The sequence below is a fragment of the Oncorhynchus masou genome, unplaced genomic scaffold (genome assembly GCF_036934945.1).
Source record: "Oncorhynchus masou masou isolate Uvic2021 unplaced genomic scaffold, UVic_Omas_1.1 unplaced_scaffold_1350, whole genome shotgun sequence".
NCBI classification, from domain to species: domain Eukaryota; kingdom Metazoa; phylum Chordata; class Actinopteri; order Salmoniformes; family Salmonidae; genus Oncorhynchus; species Oncorhynchus masou.
In genome coordinates this window covers 1,621-24,592 of record NW_027003391.1, presented here as the reverse complement: position 1 = coordinate 24,592, position 22,972 = coordinate 1,621, and the positions used below count along the sequence as shown (strand labels likewise).

At 44.8% G+C, this 22,972-nt stretch overlaps 2 protein-coding genes across 3 annotated transcripts; both read right to left on the bottom strand.

Moving 5' to 3' along the window:
* Positions 1 to 40: 40 nt before the first annotated feature.
* Positions 41 to 10,948, bottom strand: LOC135530478 (zinc finger protein 239-like). The gene is made up of 2 exons (XM_064958794.1): positions 10,469 to 10,948; positions 41 to 1,288 (listed from the first exon to the last, which is right to left on the bottom strand). The coding sequence occupies exons 1-2, from the start codon at positions 10,800 to 10,802 to the stop codon at positions 516 to 518; spliced, it is 1,107 nt and encodes a 368-aa protein (XP_064814866.1). The 5' UTR covers positions 10,803 to 10,948; the 3' UTR covers positions 41 to 515.
* Positions 10,949 to 13,417: 2,469 nt separating this feature from the next.
* On the bottom strand, positions 13,418 to 20,574 carry LOC135530479 (zinc finger protein 239-like). Of its 2 annotated transcripts, none has more exons than XM_064958796.1 (2): positions 20,037 to 20,574; positions 13,418 to 14,465 (listed from the first exon to the last, which is right to left on the bottom strand). In XM_064958796.1, the coding sequence occupies exons 1-2, from the start codon at positions 20,353 to 20,355 to the stop codon at positions 13,864 to 13,866; spliced, it is 921 nt and encodes a 306-aa protein (XP_064814868.1). In that variant the 5' UTR covers positions 20,356 to 20,574; the 3' UTR covers positions 13,418 to 13,863. The 2 variants fall into 2 exon arrangements, with proteins under 2 accessions (XP_064814868.1, XP_064814869.1); XM_064958797.1 differs by having other exon boundaries at positions 13,418 to 14,462.
* Positions 20,575 to 22,972: the final 2,398 nt, after the last annotated feature.

Sequence of the window (22,972 nt, the reverse complement as noted above, 5' to 3'; positions counted from 1 at the left end):
TATCAGAGTAAGAAATTGACGGACACAACAATAGTGCCAACCAACTTTAATCACCCAAAGGATCGAATGGCTGAACAGACAAAGACAAAGACATACTTCCACCAGTGGTAGTGTGTATATATATATACCCCAATCTGGGTGGAGTCTCGTCCTTCTCTCTAGACATGACGTCTTTGTTGCTAGGCAGGAAGTTAAGTGATGCGGGCGATAAACTGTTCCTTCTCTCTATACATTCCTCATAACCATTAACTTCTATTGTAGAAACCAGACTATGGCACCCCTTATGTCAACGTAAAACGGATGATTAACGATATTTAAAGTTTAAAAATCTAAACCCATCAGTGGGTTCAAAAACAAACAAAAAAACCCACTTAATTCTCAGTCAAAAGCAAATGAGGACAGTGGAAGGTTTTCTCTCCTGTGTGTGTTATAGTACAGTTATGTATTATATAGACAGTTTAAATCATAAACAATATGATTTAATGTGGCATGAAACAAAAAACACAAATTCTCAGTTAAAAGCACAAGTCAGAACAGAGCCTCTCTATTCTCTCATGTGATTTCAGGTCCTCTGACTGGGAAAATGTCTTTCCACACTGAGAGCAGTGGTATGACTTCTCCTCCTGTGTATGTATTATTTCATGCTTATTCAGATGTCTTAACCGGTTAAAACTCTTTTCACACAGGGAGCAGTGGTATGTTTTATCCCCTCCAGTGTGTGTCCTCTCATGCCGATTCAGGGCCCCTAACTTGATAAAACTCTTTCCACACAGGGAGCAATGGTAGGGTTTTTCTTGTCTGTGTCTCCTCTCATGGTCTTTAAGGCTCCCCGAATGGCTAAAACTCTTTCCACACTGGGAGCATTGGTAGGGCTTTTCTCCTGTGTGTGTTCTTTTATGCTGTTTTAGGTTCCCCAGCTTGCTAAAACTATTTCCACACTGGGAGCATTGGTAGGGCTTTTCTCCTGTGTGTGTCCTCTCATGCGCCTTCAGGTCGCCTAACTTCCTAAAACTCTTTCCACAGTGGGAGCAGTGGTAAGGCTTCTCTCCAGAGTGTATTCTCTTATGCCCCCATAGGCTTCCTGCCCAGGTAAAAGTCATTCCACATTGAGAACAGCGATAAGGCTTCTCTCCAGAGTGTTTTTTCTTATGCTGCTTCAGGGCCTTTAACCAAGGAAAACTCTTTCCACAGTGGGAGCACTGATGTCGTCTCGTTGGTTTGGGTGTCGCCGGGTCTGGTTCCCCTGAAGGACTATTCCCGCTGTCATCATGAGAGTTTGGTCTCTCTCCTGCCAAAGACAAACAGATTTAGTTTAACAGAGACCTGAATGAAACCTCCACATAATACAACTGTCTTCCTATGAGGCTAAATCTGGACTAGATCACTCAACAAAGGAGCATGTTAACCAGCAGCATACCACGCTGCATACCACTGCTGATTTGCCTCTGAAGCTAAGCAGGGTTGGTCCTGCTCGGTACCTGGATGGGAGATCAGGTGCTGCTGGAAGTGGTGTTGGAGGACCAGTAGGAGGCAGTCTTTCCTCTGGTCTAAAAAAATTATCCCAATTCCCCAGGGCAGTGATTGGGGACAGTCTTTTGGATGGAACTTCCTGACTCTATGTGGTCACTAAAGATCCCATTGCACTTATCTTAAGAGTAGAGTAGTTAACCCCGGTGTCCTGGCTAAATTCCCAGCCTGGCCTTCATACCATCATGGCCAACCTAATCATCCCCAACTTCCAATTGGCTCATTCAGGGAGAGGTTGTTGTTCTGGCACAACACGGCCAGGTCTCTGATCTCCTCCCTATAGTCTGTCTCATCATTGTCGGTGATCAGGCCTACCACTGTTGTGTCATCGGCAAACTTATTAATGATGGTGTTGGAGCTCGCATCCGCTACAAGACCATGGTGCTTGCCTACGGAGCTGTGAGGGGAACGGCACCGCAGTACCTCCAGGCTCTGATCAGGCCCTACACCCAAACAAGGGCACTGCGTTCATCCACCTCTGGCCTGCTCGCCTCCCTACCACTGAGGAAGTACAGTTCCCGCTCAGCCCAGTCAAAACTGTTCGCTGCTCTGGCCCCCCAATGGTGGAACAAACTCCCTCACGACGCCAGGACAGCGGAGTCAATCACCACCTTCCGGAGACACCTGAAACCCCACCTCTTCAAGGAATACCTAGGATAGGATAAGTAATCCTTCTCACCCCCCCTTAAATGATTTAGATGCACTATTGTAAGTGGCTGTTCCACTGGATGTCAGAAGGTGAATTCACCAATTTGTAAGTCGCTCTGGATAAGAGCGTCTGCTAAATGACTTAAATGTAAATGTAAATTCACCTCCTCTCCCCTGTAACTACTCCCTAGGTCGTTGCTGTAAATGTGTTCTCAGTAAACATACCTGATAAAATAAAGGATACAAATAAATCACAGTGGCCTATCCGCCACACTGATCCTCAACACAGGGGCCCCTCAGGGGTACGTGCTCAGTCCCCTCCTGTACTCCATGTTCACTCATGACTGCACGGCCAGGCACGACTCCAACACCATCATTAAGTTTGCCGATGACACAACAGTGGTAGGCCTGATCACCGACAATGATGAGACAGACTATAGGGAGGAGATCAGAGACCTGGCCGTGTGGTGCCAGAACAACAACCTCTCCCTCAACGTGATCAAGACAAAGGAGATGATTGTGGACTACAGGAAAAAGAGGACCGAGCACTTTTAGGCCAAGACTGTTAGTATCTGGATGTACATATAAACAATGGAAGGATATGGGGAGTTGCAGAGGCTATATTAAGATCTCAGAGCAGAGGCTATATTAAGATCTCAGAGCAGAGGTTAAAGTAAGGTCTCAAAGTACTTAAGAAATCGCTGCTTGACAAGAGAAGCCACGGATGGAATATTTGAGCTTCTCAAGTTTAAGATATAAGACATAACATCACTGACCCAGTGAACATGCGAAGGCTGGGTACCCGACTTCCACTTAAAAATAATAATACGCTTGGAGGGATGAGAAGGCTATGGCCTCTGATTGGGTGTTACAGAGAGTGAGCCCGTCAGGTGCTACCCAGAAAATAGCGACAGAGGTATCTGGGGAAATCTCCTTAGTGCATGAGACAGTCTCAAAGAACGAGGGGAAGAATGAACTAGTGTCAGACATGACCAGTAGAGGAACAGAATGGAACTAGTGTCAGACATGACCAGTAGAGTAACAGAAGGAACTAGTGTCAGACATGACCAGTAGAGTAACAGAAGGAACTAGTGTCAGACATGACCAGTAGAGTAACAGAAGGAACTAGTGTCAGACATGACCAGTAGAGTAACAGAAGGAACTAGTGTCAGACATGACCAGTAGAGTAACAGAAGGAACTAGTGTCAGACATGACCAGTAGAGTAACAGAAGGAACTAGTGTCAGACATGACCAGTAGAGTAGTAGAATGGAACTAGTGTCAGACATGACCAGTAGAGTAACAGAAGGAACTAGTGTCAGACATGACCAGTAGAGGAACAGAATGGAACTAGTGTCAGACATGACCAGTAGAGTAGTAGAATGGAACTAGTGTCAGACATGACCAGTAGAGTAACAGAAGGAACTAGTGTCAGACATGACCAGTAGAGGAACAGAATGGAACTAGTGTCAGACATGACCAGTAGAGGAACAGAATGGAACTAGTGTCAGACATGACCAGTAGAGTAGTAGAATGGAACTAGTGTCAGACATGACCAGTAGAATCTAATGCAGAATACTTTAAACGGCAGTAACCCGTGTCTAATGCAGAATACTCCTGTAGAATACTTTAAACTGTAGTAACCTGTCTACTGCAGAATACTTTAAACTGTAGTAACCTGTCTACTGCAGATTACTTTAAACTGTAGTAACCTGTCTACTGCAGAATACTTTAAACTGTAGTAACCTGTGTCTACTGTAGAATACTTTAAACTGTAGTAACCTGTCTACTGCAGAATACTTTAAACTGTAGTAACCTGTGTCTAATGCAGAATACTTTAAACTGTAGTAACCTGTGTCTAATGCAGAATACTTTAAACTGTAGTAACCTGTCTACTGCAGAATACTTTAAACTGTAGTAACCTGTCTACTGCAGAATACTTTAAACTGTAGTAACCTGTCTACTGCAGAATACTTTAACCTGTAGTAACCTGTCTACTGCAGAATACTTTAAACTGTAGTAACCCGTGTCTACTGCAGAATACTTTAAACTGTAGTAACCTGTCTACTGCAGAATACTTTAAACTGTAGTAACCTGTCTACTGCAGAATACTTTAAACTGTAGTAATCTGTCTACTGCAGAATACTTTAAACTGTAGTAACCTGTCTACTGCAGATTGAGGATGAAGTGTATTCAGGATGCAAGGTGATATCGGAAATCTCTCTTCCAAACCCTCTCTCCCTCAACGCTTTCCATTGGTCAGAAGTGGGGGAATGCAATATTCTGAATAATGTCATACAGCATAGAAATGTGTCCCTTTACATAGGGATCCAGGTTCAGACATTCATCAAGCCACCTGGTGGGTGGGAGTGATGGGAAAGAGGGGAATATCTTTCTTGTAAAGTTAGGAATCTGTTGGTACCTGAAGAAGTGTGTCTGGGGTTCAGTGTGAATCTGTCGGTACCTGAAGATGTGTATCTGGGGTTTACTGTGAATCTGCAGGTACCTGAAGATGTGTGTCTGGGGTTTACTGTGAATCTGTTGGTACCTGAAGAAGTGTGTCTGGGGTTTACTGTGAATCTGTTGAGACTAAGGAGACCAGGGATGGTAGTGGCACAGACTAAGGAGACCAGGGATGGTAGTGGCAGACTAAGGAGACCAGGGATGGTAGTGGCACAGACTAAGGAGACCAGGGATCGTAGTGGCACAGACTAAGGAGACCAGGGATGGTAGTGGCACAGACTAAGGAGACCGGGGATGGTAGTGGCAGACTAAGGAGACCAGGGATGGTAGTGGCACAGACTAAGGAGACCAGGGATGGTAGTGGCAGACTAAGGAGACCAGGGATGGTAGTGGCAGACTAAGGAGACCAGGGATGGTAGTGGCACAGACTAAGGAGACCAGGGATGGTAGTGGCACAGACTAAGGAGACCAGGGATGGTAGTGGAGCACAGACTATGGAGACCAGGGATGGTAGTGGCACAGACTATGGAGACCAGGGATGGTAGTGGCAGACTAAGGAGGCCAGGGATGGTAGTGGCACAGACTAAGGAGACCAGGGATCGTAGTGGCAGACTAAGGAGACCAGGGATCGTAGTGGCACAGACTAAGGAGACCAGGGATGGTAGTGGCAGACTAAGGAGACCAGGGATGGTAGTGGCACAGACTAAGGAGACCAGGGATGGTAGTGGAGCACAGACTAAGGAGACCAGGGATGGTAGTGGCACAGACTAAGGAGACCAGGACCAGGGATGGTAGTGGCACAGACTAAGGAGACCAGGACCAGGGATGGTAGTGGCACAGACTAAGGAGACCAGCGATGGTAGTGGCAGACTAAGGAGACCAGGGATGGTAGTGGCAGACTAAGGAGACCAGGGATGGTAGTGGCACAGACTAAGGAGACCAGGGATGGTAGGGGCACAGACTAAGGAGCCCAGGGATGGTAGTGGCACAGACTAAGGAGACCAGGGATCGTAGTGGCACAGACTAAGGAGACCAGGGATGGTAGTGGCACAGACTAAGGAGACCAGGGATAGTAGTGGAGCACAGACTATGGAGACCAGGGATGGTAGTGGCACAGACTAAGGAGACCAGGGATGGTAGTGGCACAGACTAAGGAGACCAGGGATGGTAGTGGCACAGACTAAGGAGACCAGGGATGGTAGTGGCACAGACTAAGGAGACCAGGGATGGTAGTGGAGCACAGACTAAGGAGACCAGGGATGGTAGTGGAGCACAGACTAAGGAGACCAGGGATGGTAGTGGCACAGACTAAGGAGACCAGGGATGGTAGTGGCAGACTAAGGAGACCAGGGATGGTAGTGGCACAGACTAAGGAGACCAGGGATGGTAGTGGCAGACTAAGGAGACCAGGGATGGTAGTGGCACAGACTAAGGAGACCAGGGATGGTAGTGGCACAGACTAAGGAGACCAGGGATGGTAGTGGCAGACTAAGGAGACCAGGGATGGTAGTGGCAGACTAAGGAGCCCAGGGATGGTAGTGGCACAGACTAAGGAGACCCGGGATGGTAGTGGCAGACTAAGGAGACCAGGGATTGTAGTGGCAGACTAAGGAGACCAGGGATGGTAGTGGAGCACAGACTATGGAGACCAGGGATGGTAGTGGCACAGACTAAGGAGACCAGGGATGGTAGTGGCACAGACTAAGGAGACCAGGGATGGTAGTGGAGCACAGACTAAGGAGACCAGGGATGGTAGGGGCACAGACTAAGGAGCCCAGGGATGGTAGTGGCAGACTAAGGAGACCAGGGATTGTAGTGGCAGACTAAGGAGACCAGGGATTGTAGTGGCAGACTAAGGAGACCAGGGATGGTAGTGGCACAGACTAAGGAGACCAGGGATGGTAGTGGAGCACAGACTAAGGAGACCAGGGATGGTAGGGGCACAGACTAAGGAGCCCAGGGATGGTAGTGGCAGACTAAGGAGACCAGGGATTGTAGTGGCAGACTAAGGAGACCAGGGATTGTAGTGGCAGACTAAGGAGACCAGGGATGGTAGTGGCACAGACTATGGAGACCAGGGATGGTAGTGGCACAGACGAAGGAGACCAGGGATGGTAGTGGAGCACAGACTAAGGAGACCAGGGATGGTAGTGGCAGACTAAGGAGACCAGGGATGGTAGTGGCACAGACTAAGGAGACCAGGGATGGTAGTGGCAGACTAAGGAGACCAGGGATGGTAGTGGCACAGACTAAGGAGACCAGGGATGGTAGTGGCAGACTAAGGAGACCAGGGATGGTAGTGGCACAGACTATGGAGACCAGGGATGGTAGTGGCAGACTAAGGAGACCAGGGATGGTAGTGGCAGACTAAGGAGACCAGGGATGGTAGTGGCACAGACTAAGGAGACCAGGGATGGTAGTGGCACAGACTAAGGAGACCAGGGATGGTAGTGGCACAGACTATGGATACCAGGGATGGTAGTGGCAGACTAAGGAGACCAGGGATGGTAGTGGCAGACTAAGGAGACCAGGGAAGGTAGTGGCAGACTAAGGAGACCAGGGATGGTAGTGGCACAGACTAAGGAGACCAGGGATGGTAGTGGCACAGACTATGGAGACCAGGGATGGTAGTGGCACAGACTAAGGAGACCAGGGATGGTAGTGGCAGACTAAGGAGACCAGGGATGGTAGTGGCAGACTAAGGAGACCAGGGATGGTAGTGGCACAGACTAAGGAGACCAGGGATGGTAGTGGCAGACTAAGGAGACCAGGGATGGTAGTGGCAGACTAAGGAGACCAGGGATGGTAGTGGCACAGACTAAGGAGACCAGGGATGGTAGTGGCAGACTAAGGAGACCAGGGATGGTAGTGGCAGACTAAGGAGACCAGGGATCGTAGTGGCACAGACTAAGGAGACCAGGGATCGTAGTGGCACAGACTAAGGAGACCAGGGATGGTAGTGGCAGACTAAGGAGACCAGGGATCGTAGTGGCACAGACTAAGGAGACCAGGGATGGTAGTGGCAGACTAAGGAGACCAGGGATGGTAGTGGCAGACTAAGGAGACCAGGGATGGTAGTGGCAGACTAAGGAGACCAGGGATCGTAGTGGCAGACTAAGGAGACCAGGGATGGTAGTGGCAGACTAAGGAGACCAGGGATGGTAGTGGCAGACTAAGGAGACCAGGGATCGTAGTGGCACAGACTAAGGAGACCAGGGATGGTAGTGGCAGACTAAGGAGACCAGGGATGGTAGTGGCAGACTAAGGAGACCAGGGATCGTAGTGGCAGACTAAGGAGACCAGGGATGGTAGTGGCACAGACTAAGGAGACCAGGGATGGTAGTGGCAGACTAAGGAGACCAGGGATGGTAGTGGCAGACTAAGGAGACCAGGGATGGTAGTGGCAGACTAAGGAGACCAGGGATGGTAGTGGCAGACTAAGGAGACCAGGGATTGTAGTGGCAGACTAAGGAGACCAGGGATCGTAGTGGCACAGACTAAGGAGACCAGGGATGGTAGGGGCACAGACTAAGGAGACCAGGGATGGTAGTGGCAGAGTAAGGAGACCAGGGATGGTAGTGGCAGACTAAGGAGACCAGGGATGGTAGTGGCACAGACTAAGGAGACCAGGGATGGTAGTGGCACAGACTAAGGAGACCAGGGATGGTAGTGGCACAGACTAAGGAGACCAGGGATGGTAGTGGCACAGACTAAGGAGACCAGGGATGGTAGTGGCAGACTAAGGAGACCAGGGATGGTAGTGGCACAGACTAAGGAGACCAGGGATGGTAGTGGCAGACTAAGGAGACCAGGGGTGATGTTTGACATGAGTTCTTTTCCATAAAGGAACACACCGGTCCTTCCTCCTCTATGAACGTTCCTCGCCGTCATTGTCTGAAATATATCTTTTTTTTTTTTTTTTTTTTTTTTTAAATGTAAAAACCCCAATTCATGTGAATATTAGTAGTACAGTAGTAATGGAGGACGAGGGTCTGTCCTTTCCGTCTCTCTGTTTATTCTTGTGAATATTAGTAGTACAGTAGTAATGGAGGACGAGGGTTTCCTCTTTCTGTCTCTCCAAAAACGCTTTACGCAACCGTGGGACCTTTGGATTCCAAATTTAAGTAGATAAGATAGTTGCTGTCTATTAAAAATATATATACTGGTTGTTGGATTCCTCATGTCCACTCAAAAGGTAGGAAGAAGAAGTGTTTGGTCCTAATTGGATGTTGGACACTATATTTATTGACTATTATGTGAGTCCTCTAAATCAAAAAGGGCAAATCAACTAGCTTCATTTCCTCAAAGATCAAATTACATTTCAAGTTGCTGAAATGACATGGAATGCCTCAGCTGTTTTTCCTAAATCTGTAGCAGCAGCTGGAATTTCCAGAGTTTTCCATCCCTGTGATTGGGTAACTCCTACTCCTATAGGTTAGTAAAGAGGTCAGGTAATATGGGAGTTGGATTGTGCCTAAGAACAGCCCTTAGCCGTGGTATATTGGTCATATACCACAACCCCCGGGGTGCCTTATTGCTGTTATAAACTGGTTATCAATGTAATTAAAGCAGTAAAAATATATGTTTTGTCATACCTGTGGTATACGGGCTTCATTGCTTAAATAAACTAAATATACTCCCCTACCAATTTATCTGGACAGGGAAGATAACAGTTAAATGTGGCTCCATACTCCAGCATTTTAGATTGGAGATCAAATGTTTCATATGAGACAGTACAGAACGTCACCTTTTAGTTGAGGGTATATATTTTTTACCATTTACAAATAACATCACTTCATGTATCTTGTGCCCCCATTTGAATGCCTCATAAGTATTTGGACAAAATTAATTTATATGTGTATTGAAGTATTTGGTCCCATATTCCTAGTACACAATGACTACATCAAGCTTGTGACTCAGCAAACTTGTTGGATACATTTGCAGTATGTTTTGGTTGTGTTTCAGATGATGTTGTTCCCAACAGAAATTAATTGTGTTGGGCTCTGAGAATATGAAAGATACTTATTCATGAACATGAGGGGAGAGATGGTGATGTATAACGTTTATATTATATCAGGGATGCTATTGGAAGACTGAGTGCAGGGAAGAGATCACATTGATAAGGGAGAGATGGTGATGTATAACGTTTACATTATATCAGGGATCCTATTGGAAGACTGAGTGCAGGGAAGCGATCACATTGATAAGGGGAGAGATGGTGATGTATAACGTTTACATTATATCAGGGATCCTATTGGAAGACTGAGTGCAGGGAGGCGATCACATTGATAAGTTTTGTTTTGGTTGTGTTTCAGATGATGTTGTACCCAATAGAAATGAACAGTAAGTAATGTATCGTATCATACGAGTCACACAAGAATAGAAAATGTTTCTGAACACTTGTATATTAATGTGGATGCGAACATGATTAGGGATAATCATCAAAGAATCATGAATAATAATTAGTGAGAAAGGTAGAGACATAAATACCATACTCCTTATTGGTACTTAAATGTTTTATATCTCCGCTGTCCTAATAAACAGATAGGGGAGAGTAGCTGAGGGTTTGAACAAATGGAACATCTCTAATTCATAGACAGAGCTGTGGACGCAAGGACCCACCATGAGATCAAAATGATGGTTTTAAACACGTTGAGTCAAATACAGTGTTTGTTTACATGTTCATTGTTTACACACAACGGAGCTTTACAAGCTTATATTTGGGGTTCTGGTGAGGTGCACATTTCAGTGCAATGTCCCTTTGGCTTTAAAACCACACATTAGTTCAACAACTGCAGAGTTTCTGGCCGTGTTTTTAAGACAGTACTCACTGGTGTTAATCAGATCTCCAGTCTCCTCTTCTTCTCTCCAAGCTTCTTCCTCCTCTTTTATTGAGATCGCCTCCTCTTCCACTCCAAAAGGTTCTTCCTCTTCTTTCAATGTGATACTGATAGCCTCCTCTTCCTCCTCTTTCATTCTGAAAGCTTCTTCCTCTCCTTTTACTGAAACCTCCTCTTTCCCCTCTTCTTTCACGACAATGTTCAGCCACAGACCCTCTTTCTCCGTCCAGCAGACCGCCTCTTCTTTAGCAGGAGGAGAGTAGCTTGGAGAGCTCATGGTGGGCAAGCTAGGATTGACGATTAAGGTTAAGTATAATCGACACATTTGTAAATTGAACAAGTAAGTTACGTTTAAGTTAAATAGTAGATCGGTGTGTTAAAAACACCGAGATCAATTACACAAAAAATGGTCTAAAGAGCTTTAATATTTTCGGTTGTATGTTGGCTACAAGGCTAAAGGGGTGGTTGAATGAGTCAGTATCCGTGTTGTTGAAACAGCTTCCGGTGTCGTGTTGGTCCACTAGATATGACGTCACCATATGGAGGTCGCGCATCGCCGTGAACTGACTGGAATGGGTGACGCAGTTTAGAAAAATATTCACAACATTGTTTATGTATTTAAAGATGAGCAAATATGTTTTGTCTGACTTCTTACAGCCAAAACATTCGTATATGCAGATCTATAGCTACATGTGAATATGTACATTAGGAATATATACTGGTAGAATAGTTTAATGCAGACCTGTAGCTACATGTGAATATGTACATTATGAATAAATAATATGACAGAATAGTTCCGTGTAGCTCAGTTGATAAAGCATGGCGCACGCAACACCAGGGTTGTTGGTTTGATATGAGTCTGCTTAATGAATAAAATGTTCATAAATTAATACCTCGTTGGGGATTTAACTCCAGTCTTGACAATATAATGTCAATTGTCAGTGTTATGGCTGCTTTGCTTGATGTATTGTTGTCTCGACCTTCTTCCTCTTTGTGCTGTTGTCTGTGCCCAATAATGTTTGTACAATGCCTTGTGCTGCTGTCATGTTGTTGTCATGTGTTGCTGCCATGCCATGTTGTCGTCTTAGGTCTCTCTTTATGTAGTGTTGTGTTGTTGGATTGTGTTTCTCTCTTGCCGTGATGTGTTTGGTCCTACATATTTTTTCTGTCCCCGTCCTGCATTTTGCCTTTTTGGTAGGCCATCATTGTAAATAAGAATTTGTTCTTAACTGACTTGCCTTGTTAAATAAAATTATACTACTTCACATCAGCAATATTTTGTCATTCAATCAAACAAACAGATAATTGTTTATTAATTTATTAAGAAAATCTGCGAAATGGAGAGTTGAAAATAAAGAGAAGGGAGGGTCACAAAAGTGAAGTTTGAGAAAGATTTGCTGAAGTGCTGAAAGAGCAAGATGATAACTATGTGAGGCACGATACAACTTTGTTCCCATTAGAAACAATGCCATTTTTTTTATTTTACCTTTATTTAATTAGGCAAGTCAGTTAAGAACATATTCTTATTTTCAATGACGGCCTAGGAACAGTGGGTTCAAGTCACCACTTTTTCAAATTGTGATGCATTATGGGGATAAAAAGTGTCCATCTTGCGCCTACATGTCGACTACATGAACATTAAAAAACAACCATTTGATCAAAGATCATAAAGTCAATTGCAGACAGTTCCTCATCCCCAGCTGTAACTTGCAGCCATTGGCTGTAATTGTGGAAGGTTCTATTGGGTCAACCAATCATCAGAGTGTTTCTGTTGGACCAAATACGAACAGGACCAAACACTTCAACAGGAACCAACTTTGCAAAACAATGGATAGTTACTAATGAATGTGATATTTGAGGATCTCTTTTTACTAAATGATTGTAAAATGTAGACATCTATTTATAGTTTCTGACTGTGTGAAAATGAAGACTCGTTTATTTCGACATTGTTTCAACATACCCCGTGATGACACAATACCCCGTGATGACACAATACCCCATGATGACACAATACCCCATGACGACACAATACCCCATAACGACACAATACCCCATGACGACACAATACCCCATGATGACACAATACCCCATGATGACACAATACCCCATGATGACACAATACCCCATGATGACACAATACCCCATGATGACACAATACCCCATAACGACACAATACCCCATGACAACACAATACCCCATGATGACACAATACCCCATGATGACACAATACCCCATGATGACACAATACCCCATGATGACACAATACCCCATGATGACACAATACCCCATGATGACACAATACCCCATAACGACACAATACCCCATGACGACACAATACCCCATGACAACACAATACCCCATAATGATACTACCTCAATTAGCCCGACTAACCAGTGCCTGTATGTAGCCTCGCCACTGTTATTTTTTACTGTTGTATTTATTTCTTTACTTATCTATTGTTCACCTAATACATATTTTTCACTTAAAAATCACACTGTTGTTTAGAGCCTGTACGTAAGCATTTCACTGTGAGGTCTACTACACCTGTTGTATTCAGCATTTCACTGTAAGGTCTACTACACCTGTTGTAGTCAGCATTTCACTGTAATGTCTACTACACCTGTTGTAGTCAGCATTTCACTGTGAGGTCTACTACACCTGTTGTAGTCAGCATTTCACTGTGAGGTCTACTACACCTGTTGTAGTCAGCATTTCACTGTGAGGTCTACTACACCTGTTGTAGTCAGCATTTCACTGTGAGGTCTACTACACCTGTTGTAGTCAGCATTTCACTGTAAGGTCTACTACACCTGTTGTAGTCAGCATTTCACTGTAAGGTCTACTACACCTGTTGTAGTCAGCATTTCACTGTGAGGTCTACTACACCTGTTGTATTCAGCATTTCACTTTAAGGTCTACTACACCTGTTGTATTCAGCATTTCACTGTGAGGTCTACTACACCTGTTGTATTCAGCATTTCACTGTAAGGTCTACTACACCTGTTGTATTCAGCATTTCACTGTAAGGTCTACTACACCTGTTGTATTCTGAGCACGTGACAAATAAACTTTGATTTGATTTGTTCTGGATCATACAAGACAAGGCTCCTGTTTCTATGAGCTGTTCTGGAAGGCTACTTATGTATATAATAATTTACATTTTGCAAATAATATAATAAACAACATCATAGGGTTGACATTCTGCATCCAATCAATCGAAGCTAATAAGATTTATTTTTTTACACGTTTTAAAATATTTTATTTTATTTTAGACATGATCAGGTCTCCAGATGAAAAAACTAAAACAAAAGTAAAGCTCTTTTTTAAAATGATTTCATATAAACATTACGATTTCATTTGGCATGAACAAAAACACAAATTCTCAATCAAAAACACAAGTCAGAACACAGCCTCTCTATTCTCTCATGTGATTTCAGGTCCTCTGCCCGGGAAAATGTCTTTCCACAATTAGAGCAGTGGTATGTCTTCTCCTCCTGTGTATGTATCCTCTGATGTGATTTCAGGTTCCCCAACTGAGTAAAACTCTTTCCACAGTGGGAGCATTGGTAGGGCTTTTCTCCTGTGTGTGTCCTCTCATGCTTTGTCAGGCCTTCTAACCACCTAAAACTCTTTCCACAGTGGGAACAGTGGTAGGGCTTTTCTCCTGTGTGTATTCTCTCATGTGACTTCAGGCTCCCTAACCAGGTAAAAGTCAATCCACAATGGGAGCAGTGGTAAGGCTTCTCTCCAGAGTGTATTCTCTTGTGTATTTTCAGGCTTCCTAACTGACTAAAACTGTTTCCACACTGGGAGCATTGGAACGGATTTTCTCCTGTGTGTGTCCTCTCATGCTCTTTTAGGTTTCGTAACTTAGTAAAACTCTTTCCGCAGTGCGAGCAGTGATGTCGTTTGGCTGGTTTGGGTGTCTCTGGGTCTGGTTCCCCTAAAGGACTCTTCCCGCTGTCAGAGGGAGAGTCTGGTCTCTCTACTGCCAAAGATAAACAGATTATTTAGTTAAACAGAGGCCTGAATAAAACCTCCACATGATAAAACTGTCTTCATATGAGGTTTAATCTAGACAACAACCCTCAATAACCTGTGGTCAGTTTTCACAACATTACATCATTAAAAGTAAACTTGGTGAGATTTTAAAAACAAATTATGTAGAGCTCCAAATCCAATCTTGTTCTCATGGGTGTCATGTTTTGGTCGAAAAATGTTCTAAAATGGTCATAAAATGTACATTTCAACTTCCAAATCGAACCACAAAGACGGTTGGAGGTCCACACATCAGAGAATGTTGGACTTGAATGGGAATATCTGTTGTTTTAAATTATACGGTCAATCCTCCATAAGAAACCTGTTGAAATCATAAAAATAAACAGAATAGAGAGGACCATTTAAGTTGACATTCAACGGTTGGATGGACCGGCGGCCATCTTGTACTACCGAAGTTCTTTTCCTTGACATCCAAAAGTTCTTATATAAAAATACTTTTAGACTTTTACTCAAGTAGTATTTCACTCGTGACTTTTACTTGAGTCATTTTCTATGAAGGGATCTTTACTTTTACTCCAGTTTGACAGCTGGGTACTTTTTCCACCCCTGGTCTGAAAGGTCCATTCTATGGTCTGAAAGGTCCATTCTATGAATTATATGGTCTGAAAGGTCCATTCTATGAATTCTATGATCTGAAAGGTCTATTCTATGAATTATATGTGTATAATTGAAATGACTCCCTGTATTCAACCAATGGCAGAAACCTCAGATGATATAAAGTAGGGTCTAAACTACAACATGAACCTCAGATAATATAAAGTAGGGTCTAAACTACAACATGAACCTCAGATGATGTAAAGTAGGGTCTAAACTACAACATGAACCTCAGATGATGTAAAGTAGGGTCTAAACTACAACATGAACCTCAGATGATGTAAAGTAGGGTCTAAACTACAACATGAACCTCAGATGATGTAAAGTAGGGTCTAAACTACAACATGAACCTCAGATGATGTAAAGTAGGGTCTAAACTACAACATGAACCTCAGATGATGTAAAGAAGGGTCTAAACTACAACATGAACCTCAGATAATATAAAGTAGGGTCTAAACTACAACATGAACCTCAGATAATATAAAGTAGGGTCTAAACTACAACATGAACCTCAGATGATGTAAAGTAGGGTCTAAACTACAACATGAACCTCAGATGATGTAAAGTAGGGTCTAAACTACAACATGAACCTCAGATGATGTAAAGTAGGGTCTAAACTACAACATGAACCTCAGATGATGTAAAGTAGGGTCTAAACTACAACATGAACCTCAGATGATGTAAAGTAGGGTCTAAACTACAACATGAACCTCAGATGATGTAAAGTAGGGTCTAAACTACAACATGAACCTCAGATGATGTAAAGTAGGGTCTAAACTACAACATGAACCTCAGATAATATAAAGTAGGGTCTAAACTACAACATGAACCTCAGATGATGTAAAGTAGGGTCTAAACTACAACATGAACCTCAGATGATGTCAAGTAGGGTCTAAACTACAACATGAACCTCAGATGATGTAAAGTAGGGTCTAAACTACAACATGAACCTCAGATGATGTAAAGTAGGGTCTAAACTACAACATGAACCTCAGATGATGTCAAGTAGGGTCTAAACTACAACATGAACCTCAGATGATGTAAAGTAGGGTCTAAACTACAACATGAACCTCAGATGATGTAAAGTAGGGTCTAAACTACAACATGAACCTCAGATGATGTAAAGTAGGGTCTAAACTACAACATGAACCTGAGATGATATAAAGTAGGGTCTAAACTACAACATGGATTTTGCACGTTTTATATAATTGACGGTAAAAAGGTAAAAAATGTAATAAAAAATAAATAAAAATTGGGAGGGGTGGAGGTTATAAAACAGTCTAACAAACCTTTTGTAAGCTTTTAAAATGATATCACACTCAACCGTTTGTCAATTCCAGTGATTCAAACATGGGATGTCTCATGGTATGGTGGGGAATACAAAAACATTTTTTTTAAACTAGACAAGTCAGTTAAGAACAAATTCTTATTTTTAATGAAGGCCTAGGAACAGTGGGTTAACTGCCTTGTTCAGGGGCTGAACGAGAGATTCTCACCTTGTCAGCTCGGGTTTCGATCTTGCAATCTTTTGGTTACTAGTCCGATGCTCTAACCACTAGGCTACCTGCTCCCCTACATTCTAACCACTAGGCCACCTGCTCCCCCTACACTCTAACCACTAGGCCACCTGCCGCCCCTACATTCTAACCACTAGGCTACCTGCTCCCCCTACATTCTAACCACTAGGCCACCTGCCGCCCCTACATTCTAACCACTAGGCTACCTGCTCCCCCTACATTCTAACCACTAGTCTACCTGCCGCCCCTACATTCTAACCACTAGGCTACCTGCTCCCCCTACACTCTAACCACTAGGCTAACTGCCGCCCCTACACTCTAACCACTAGGCTACCTGCTCCCCCTACATTCTAACCACTAGGCCACCTGCTCCCCCTACACTCTAACCACTAGGCCACCTGCTCCCCCTACACTCTAACCACTAGGCCACCTGCTCCCCCTACATTCTAACCACTAGGCTACCTGCCGGCCCTACACTCTAACCACTAGGCCACCTGCCGCCCCTACACTCTAACCACTAGGCCACCTGCCGCCCCTACATTCTAACCACTAGGCTACCTGCTCCCCCTACATTCTAACCACTAGTCTACCTGCCGCCCCTACATTCTAACCACTAGGCTACCTGCTCCCCCTACACTCTAACCACTAGGCTACCTGCCGGCCCTACACTCTAACCACTAGGCTACCTGCTCCCCCTACATTCTAACCACTAGGCTACCTGCTCCCCCTACACTCTAACCACTAGTCTACCTGCCTCCTCTACACTCTAACAACTAGGCTAACTGCGCCCCCTACACTCTAACCACTAGACTACCTGCTCCCCCTACACACTAACCACTAGGCTACCTGCCGGCCCTACACTCTAACCACTAGGCTACCTGCCGCCCCTACATTCTAACCACTAGGCTACCTGCTCCCCCTACATTCTAACCACTAGTCTACCTGCCGCCCCTACATTCTAACCACTAGTCTACCTGCCGCCCTTACATTCTAACCACTAGGCTACCTGCTCCCCCTACACTCTAACCACTAGGCTACCTGCCGGCCCTACACTCTAACCACTAGGCTACCTGCTCCCCCTACATTCTAACCACTAGGCTACCTGCCGCCCCACATCTCCTGAATGTTTTGCCATTCAGGTCCAAAAAGTCACTTTCTGACCACTTCTTACATGGACAAACATCTATGGACACTATGGACACTCTATGGACACTCTATGGACACTCTATGGACACTCTATGGACACTCTATGGACACTATGGACACTATGGACACTCTATGGACACTCTATGGACACTCTATGGACACTATGGACACTCAAAAGGGATGCTGTCAATAACGTGATTGAATTGAAATGGATTTATCCTCTATATCTACAACAGGGCTACGCTACATCCTCTATATCTACAACAGGGCTACGCTACATCCTCTATATCTACAACAGGGCTACGCTACATCCTCTATACGTAAAGCAGGGCTACGCTACATCCTCTATATCTACAACAGGGCTACGCTACATCCTCTATATCTACAACAGGGCTACGCTACATCCTATATATCTACAACAGGGCTACGCTACATCCTCTATATCTACAACAGGGCTACGCTACATCCTCTATATCTACAAAAGGGCTACGCTACATCCTCTATATCTACAACAGGGCTACGCTACATCCTATATATCTACAACAGGGCTACGCTACATCCTCTATATCTACAACAAGGCTACGCTACATCCTCTATATCTACAACAGGGCTACGCTACATCCTATATATCTACAACAGGGCTACGCTACATCCTCTATATGTACAACTGGGCTACGCTACATCCTCTATATCTACAAATGGGCTACGCTACATCCTCTATATCTACAACAGGGCTACGCTACATCCTCTATATGTACAACTGGGCTACGCTACATCCTCTATATCTACAACAGGGCTACGCTACATCCTCTATATCTACAACAGGGCTACGCTACATCCTCTATATCTACAACAGGGCTACGCTACATCCTCTATATCTACAACAGGGCTACGCTACATCCTCTATATCTACAACAGGGCTACGCTACATCCTCTATATCTACAACAGGGCTACGCTACATCCTCTATATCTACAACAGGGCTACGCTACATCCTCTATATCTACAACAGGGCTACGCTACATCCTCTATATCTACAACAGGGCTACGCTACATCCTCTATATCTACAACAGGGCTACGCTACATCCTCTATATCTACAACAGGGCTACGCTACATCCTCTATATCTACAACAGGGCTACGCTACATCCTCTATATCTACAACAGGGCTACGCTACATCCTCTATATCTACAACAGGGCTACGCTACATCCTCTATATCTACAACAGGGCTACGCTACATCCTCTATATCTACAACAGGGCTACGCTACATCCTCTATATCTACAACAGGGCTACGCTACATCCTCTATATCTACAACAGGGCTACGCTACATCCTCTATACGTAAAGCAGGGCTACGCTACATCTTCTATATCTACAACAGGGCTACGCTACATCCTCTATATCTACAACAGGGCTACGCTACATCCTCTATACGTAAAGCAGGGCTACGCTACATCTTCTATATCTACAACAGGGCTACGCTACATCCTCTATATCTACAACAGGGCTACGCTACATCCTCTATACGTAAAGCAGGGCTACGCTACATCTTCTATATCTACAACAGGGCTACGCTACATCCTCTATATCTACAACAGGGCTACGCTACATCCTCTATACGTAAAGCAGGGCTACGCTACAACCAGAACATATTAAACTGAGACCTCAATAAAAGACACCAAAAAATAAAAGTTGTCTATTTCTATTTATAAAACAGGTCATATCATTCAAAAGTACCTTGAGTCCATGTGTTTAAAGAGTAGGCTATATCGTTACAAATGATATATGTCTAAAAATGAGCTGGATCAGAAAGGCTACTTTTGAGATATTAATGTATAAAAATACATCTCATAATCTAGACTCTCTATATTAGAGCACAATATAAGAAGCATAATGACACCAAGTTGTTGTCTATATCATGTCTGTATCATGTAGGGGTCATAGGGTATTACAGTATAATGACTCGATGTTGTCTGTATCATGGAGGGGTCAGAGGTCATTGGGTCTGACAGTATAATGACTAGATGTTGTTTGTATCATGGAGGGGTCAGAGGTCATGGAGTCTGACAGGGGGCATGTACAGGTCTAAAAAAGTCCTATAATGGCCCTATTATCATGGTGTTATGAAACATGGATTGTGTTACACATGTAAAAAGCATATGGAACATACTTCCTCCAACGAGGTTTCAATGAGAAAATAGTAACAATAGTTTGTGCTGCCGTTTTTAAGACTGTACTTACGGGTCTTAATCAGATCTCCTGTCTCCTCCTCTTTCAATGTGACAGTCATCTCATCCTCCTCCTCTTTCACTCCAAAAACTGCATCCTCCTCTCGCTCTTCCTCCTCTTCTTTTACTGTAACATCCTCCTCCTCTTTCACTCTGAACGCGTCTTCCTCTTCTTTCACTGAAACGTCTTTCTCTTCTTCTTTCACAGTACCAGTCTCACCCTCTATTTGTTTTTGTATTGTAACATATTTCTCTTCCTCCTCCTCTTTCACCAGAGCTTCTTTCTCCGTCCAGTAGACCTCCTCATGGGTGGAGTAGCTTAGTGAGCTCATGGTCGGGGATGTTAGCTAGCTAGCTAGCGTTCGTTAGCCTATTGATAAGCTCAGTTATCAAGCCAGCTACCTAACAACGTATATATGAAATTAAATGGGGAAACTAGCTAGCAATAAGACATACGTATTTTTAAACCACAGGTGCAACTAAACAACGACTATTTTGTCTAGGAAGCTACCGAGGTGTCTTACAAGCTGTTGTTGTTGAAGAAACGTCCCGTCCACTAGATTATACGTCACACTGGCAGCGTCGCCTGAAAGACGCTCATCGCCATCTGCTGATTGGAGTGGGTAACGCAGTTGAGATCGATGTTTATTTTATTTCCAGACAAAAAGCTCAAATGTTTAATTTCTTTCATCACATAATAATAAAATAATGGGCGGCAAGTAGCCTAACGGTTAGAGCGGGTTGAATACCAGAGTGGAACAGGAAAACATCTGAAAGATTTGTTGATGTGTCCTTAATAAGCAAGGAACTAATTTGCTCATGGTGAGGGGACCCCAGAATAATAATGGTGAGGGGGACCCCAGAATAATAATGGTGAGGGGGACCCCAGAATAATAATGGTGAGGGGGACCCCAGAATAATAATGGTGAGGGGGGACCCCAGAATAATAATGGTGAGGGGGACCCCAGAATTATCATGGTGAGGGGGACCCCAGAATAATAATGGTGAGGGGGGACCCCAGATTTATCATGGTGAGGGGGACCCCAGAATTATCATGGTGAGGGGGACCCCAGAATAATAATGGTGAGGGGGGACCCCAGAATAATAATGGTGAGGGGGACCCCAGAATAATAATGGTGAGGGGGACCCCAGAATTATCATGGTGAGGGGGACCCCAGAATTATCATGGTGAGGGGGACCCCAGAATTATCATGGTGAGGGGGACCCCAGAATAATAATGGTGAGGGGGACCCCAGAATAATAATGGTGAGGGGGACCCCAGAATTATCATGGTGAGGGGGACCCCAGAATTATCATGGTGAGGGGGACCCCAGAATTATCATGGTGAGGGGGACCCCAGAATTATCATGGTGAGGGGACCCCAGAATAATCATGGTGAGGGGGGACCCCAGAATAATAATGGTGAGGGGGACCCCAGAATAATCATGGTGAGGGGGACCCCAGAATAATAATGGTGAGGGGGACCCCAGAATTATCATGGTGAGGGGGACCCCAGAATAATAATGGTGAGGGGGACCCCAGAATTATCATGGTGAGGGGGACCCCAGAATTATCATGGTGAGGGGACCCCAGAATAATAATGGTGAGGGGGACCCCAGAATAATAATGGTGAGGGGGACCCCAGAATAATAATTGTGAGGGGGACCCCAGAATTATCATGGTGAGGGGGGACCCCAGAATTATCATGGTGAGGGGGACCCCAGAATTATCATGGTGAGGGGGACCCCAGAATTATCATGGTGAGGGGGACCCCAGAATAATAATGGTGAGGGGGACCCCAGAATAATAATTATGAGGGGGACCCCAGAATTATCATGGTGAGGGGGACCCCAGAATTATCATGGTGAGGGGGACCCCAGAATTATCATGGTGAGGGGGACCCCAGAATTATCATGGTGAGGGGGACCCCAGAATTATCATGGTGAGGGGGACCCCAGAATTATCATGGTGAGGGGGACCCCAGAATTATCATGGTGAGGGGGGACCCCAGAATAATAATGGTGAGGGGGACCCCAGAATAATAATGGTGAGGGGGACCCCAGAATAATAATGGTGAGGGGGACCCCAGAATAATAATGGTGAGGGGGGACCCCAGAATAATAATGGTGAGGGGGACCCCAGAATAATAATGGTGAGGGGGACCCCAGAATTATCATGGTGAGGGGGACCCCAGAATTATAATGGTGAGGGGACCCCAGAATAATAATGGTGAGGGGGACCCCAGAATTATCATGGTGAGGGGACCCCAGAATAATAATGGTGAGGGGGACCCCAGAATAATAATGGTGAGGGGGACCCCAGAATAATAATGGTGAGGGGGACCCCAGAATAATCATGGTGAGGGGGACCCCAGAATAATAATGGTGAGGGGGGACCCCAGAATTATCATGGTGAGGGGGACCCCAGAATAATAATGGTGAGGGGGACCCCAGAATTATCATGGTGAGGGGGACCCCAGAATTATATCATGGTGAGGGGGACCCCAGAATAATAATGGTGAGGGGGACCCCAGAATAATAATGGTGAGGGGGACCCCAGAATAATAATTGTGAGGGGGACCCCAGAATTATCATGGTGAGGGGGACCCCAGAATTATCATGGTGAGGGGGACCCCAGAATTATCATGGTGAGGGGGACCCCAGAATTATCATGGTGAGGGGGACCCCAGAATAATAATGGTGAGGGGGACCCCAGAATAATAATTATGAGGGGGACCCCAGAATTATCATGGTGAGGGGGACCCCAGAATTATCATGGTGAGGGGGACCCCAGAATTATCATGGTGAGGGGGACCCCAGAATTATCATGGTGAGGGGGACCCCAGAATTATCATGGTGAGGGGGACCCCAGAATTATCATGGTGAGGGGACCCCAGAATTATCATGGTGAGGGGGACCCCAGAATAATAATGGTGAGGGGGACCCCAGA